The 3,787-nt window shown below is 41.6% G+C and overlaps 1 protein-coding gene across 1 annotated transcript; it reads right to left on the bottom strand.

The window, feature by feature from the left end:
- Window positions 1–242: 242 nt before the first annotated feature.
- Window positions 243–3,526, bottom strand: LOC119961623 (gamma-crystallin S-1-like). The gene is made up of 3 exons (XM_038788920.1): window positions 3,405–3,526; window positions 3,079–3,321; window positions 243–594 (listed from the first exon to the last, which is right to left on the bottom strand). The coding sequence occupies exons 1-3, from the start codon at window positions 3,411–3,413 to the stop codon at window positions 319–321; spliced, it is 528 nt and encodes a 175-aa protein (XP_038644848.1). The 5' UTR covers window positions 3,414–3,526; the 3' UTR covers window positions 243–318.
- Between the last annotated feature and the right edge of the window lie 261 nt (window positions 3,527–3,787).

Below are 3,787 nucleotides of genomic sequence, written 5' to 3'. Positions count from 1 at the left end.
TCCCAGCATGATTCAGATGAACACCATCCCATCGGAACAGGTCACCTCTTCCCTAGTACTGCTGCCAATTTCCCATGAATTCAAACCCATTTCTCCCACACCAATCTTTGAACCATGGATTTGCCTCCTTAATCTTATTGACCCTGTGCCAATTAGCTCGTGGCACAGGTAGCAATTCAGAGGTTATTATATTTTTGGTTCTGCATTTTTATAGAATAGAAACACAATACAAAGAAACAAAATTAGTTTTGATGATGGAACATTTATTCTGTTTCAATATCCTTTAACATGGGAAAATTATAGTTTTCAACACAAAATCTAGAAATCTCTCATGCGCCTGAAAGATCCGATAGTTGAGTTGTAGCCGCCCCAGTCACTGTATCTCTTGTATTCACCGGGTCTCATGAAGTACTGTCGGCCTCTGTAGTTGGGATGTTCATAGAAGGTCCAGTAACCATCCATCACATGGCAGGAGTGGATGTCACGGTAACGGAAACGATCGTAGACAGATGGACAGTCATCCATGAATTCCATCATCTGTCCTCCAAAGTCAGGCCTCTCGTAAATCCTCATTCTGTAGTTTCCACCTCGGTACTGTGAGAGAAATAAATTAAACATTTGGCAGAGAGATAGAAATAAAGTAAAGCCGCCATAGTCCCACATGACTAGAGGCTGCTTATCCCTTTGAGGGGGAGAGCTGACTGGTGGTGATTTAACCTGATCAGCACCACACCTCAGGCGAGGGGCAAGGTTGAGAAGGCAGGACCTTCATGAATAACCTCAGCTGGTATGGGAATTGGACCCACACTGTTGGCCTCACTCTGTATCATCAGCCAGCCATCCAGCCAACTGAGCTAAACCAGCCCTCGGTAGAAGTATGTCTACACAACTCTGAAGAAAATTATTTTTTGATTACTTCAACAGTTTGTAATATCATCTTGTGATGGTTGTAATATTAATTGGCAGCTTTGATGAAAATTCTCCAGCCAAAATATTAACCTGCCTTTTCTGCTTCCAGATGTTCTCTGACCTGTTGCACATTTCCAATATTTTTGTTTGGTTATCTGATATTCAGCAATCACAATTGTACCGTTTTCTCAATATGGTCAAAGTTATTACTGTTCAAAACTATGAGCTGGAAGGTTTGAGATTGGAGTCCCACTCCAGAAAGCCCTGGGGAATGGCAACAAGAATTTAGCCTTTGAATATCAATTTGCGATTCAACTGAGTACTTGCATTTGATGGGAATAGAGGCATGTGTGGAGATTGCACGTTCTCCCCGTGTCTGCATGGGTTTCCTCTGGGTACTCAGGCTTCCTCCCACTGTCCAAAGATGTGAAGGTTAGGTGGATTGGCCATGCTAAATTGCCCCTTAGTGTCCAAATGTTATATAGTGTTACGGGGATATGGCAGGGGTGTGGGCCTAGATAGGGTGCTCTTTTGGAGGGTCAACGCAGACTCAATGGGCTGAATGGCTTCCTTCTGCACTGTAGGGACTATATGATTCTATGATATGACGAGGAATTAGCTGCTTTGTCCCTTGAGTCTGTTCCACCATTATTTTGAGTTCATGGTTGATCTGTGACCTGTCTCCATGTATTTTCACCCCATATCATTTATGGCATATCTTTGGTTTACAACTTGACAATTGTTTTGGCATTGATTGTCATTTTCATAATAGAATCCCAAACATCTATTACTCTTTGCACGTCAAAGTTTTTCCTGCATTCACTTCTGAAAGATCCAGCTCTAATTTTTACAATATGCTTGCTAAACTTCCCAACCAGCAGAATTAGTTTCTTTCTGTCCATCATACCTGTTCCTCTACCATGAAGTGTCAACTCTCCGTTGCATGTAAACGGTCTCCCAGCCCTAGTTAAGCTAATGATACAACCACGTAAAGGTCATCTTCCGTAAAAAAGAAAATCCAATGTTTCTTCTGCTGGTAAAACAACAGTTGAAGACATGGGTTACCTCTTGTCCCCAAGGACTTGGGAGAGGGGAAGATGATTACTTATCATAGTTTGGTTTTGTAACCATAATTCCAAGATTTAAACTCAACTCTCAATTTTGAAACAATTTGTATTTTCATCCGTTATGTATATTGCAGTTCCTCCAAGAGGGCCCATTTGACTGCTCTTGGATACATCAACTGGGAGAGAAATAGAAGAATGCCTGTGGATTTTTCTCCTATGTTTCCTGGTGGGGTACTTAACAAGTGGTATCAGCCGTATCAATACCTATGTTGGCAGCTGAACTAATTTCAGCCAGTTTTCTCAAACCTTTTTAGTGCTGGCTTTCTAGAGTGTCCTGGCAATTGTTATTCTTTCTACACCAAAGTGATATTTCACGAGGAGCTTGTTCAGAAATTGTCCTGATTGATCACCATAACTTCTGAGGAAGACTGTCAAAATTCCAATTGCCAACCAATCCTTGCCTTCCAGCCCCAATCGGTGTACCCAGCCTTTTCACCGATTTCCATCAAAGTTACAATGATCAATTCGGACAATGCTGAGACGATTCCTGAATGAAGGCAAACCGACAATTGTAGCTTATGATTTTGATTTCAGGGGCAGCACGGTGGCGCAGTGGGTTAGCTCTGCAGCCTCACGGCGCCGAGGTCCCAGGTTTGGCCCCGGCTCTGGGTCACTGTCCGTGTGGAGTTTGCACATTCTCCCCGTGTTTGCGTGGGTTTCGACCCCACAACCCAAAAGATGTGCAGGGTAGGTGAATTGGCCACACTAAATTGCCCCTTATTTGGAAAACATTAATTGGGTATACTAAATTTATAAAAAACAATGATTTTGATTTCAACTTAAAATTCAGATTATTGATGAAAGAATCTGTTAAAGAAAGAGGGGATGAAAAATAAGGTGAACTTTTAATTTATTCCCATAACAGCCTCCCCGAACGGGCGCCGGAATGTGGTGACTAGGGGCTTTTCACAGTAACTTCATTTGAAGCCTACTCGTGACAATAAGCGATTTTCACTTTCACTTTTCACTTTCAAATAGATAAACAGACCATTTCAAACGAAAAACAATTCACAAATATATGCCTATCAAGACAATTACTCACGTGTGGGTAGGAGCGACATGACCTGATGTTGTCATTGAATCCCATCCAGCGCTGGTAGTCAGGATATTCTCCCCTGCTCAGAACATACTGGTATCCCATGTAATTGGGTTTCTCATACATCACCCACCAGTCACTCTCAACACGGATGGAGTTACAGCGGCTGAAGTAAGGGGACAGGTCAGCACAGTCACTGCTGCACTCATAGTGCCGACCCTGGAAGTTCCTGTCCTCGTAAAAGATAACCTGTGAGGAAAGAAGATGAAATGAAATACTTGTATTTTCCAACCAATTATTGATAAGGTGAAAAATACGAGAGTTAACCTTACCTTTCCCATTTTGAGCTCAGACTGCAAGAGACTGACACATTATTGCTCTGGGTGCTCAGTATTTATATGTTTGAGAGGCCATTGTGAGAGACCTTTGTTATTTCAAACAATCTCAAGCGCACATCAGCAAAAAAAGAATGAAAATCTCTGACAGATTTTGCTTCAAAACACCTTTATTCAGAATAATGGATTGCTATTGGCTCTTTTTGTTTTGCTTTCCTGCCATTTTGATTGTCTGTGGGAATAAAGAAACAATTAATGATTGGCCATAGCTATTCTCAAAGTAAAATACACAAAAACATTGAACTGTGAACTCTGCTGAGCTGATATAAGCTACGCATGATTCTTTTGTTTATTAGTTCTTTTGCATACAAGGATAAAGA

Source organism: Scyliorhinus canicula, chromosome 2 (genome assembly GCF_902713615.1).
Source record: "Scyliorhinus canicula chromosome 2, sScyCan1.1, whole genome shotgun sequence".
Lineage (NCBI taxonomy): Eukaryota > Metazoa > Chordata > Chondrichthyes > Carcharhiniformes > Scyliorhinidae > Scyliorhinus > Scyliorhinus canicula.
Note: the sequence above shows the minus strand (reverse complement) of the source record. Positions and strands in the feature narration are given on the sequence as shown.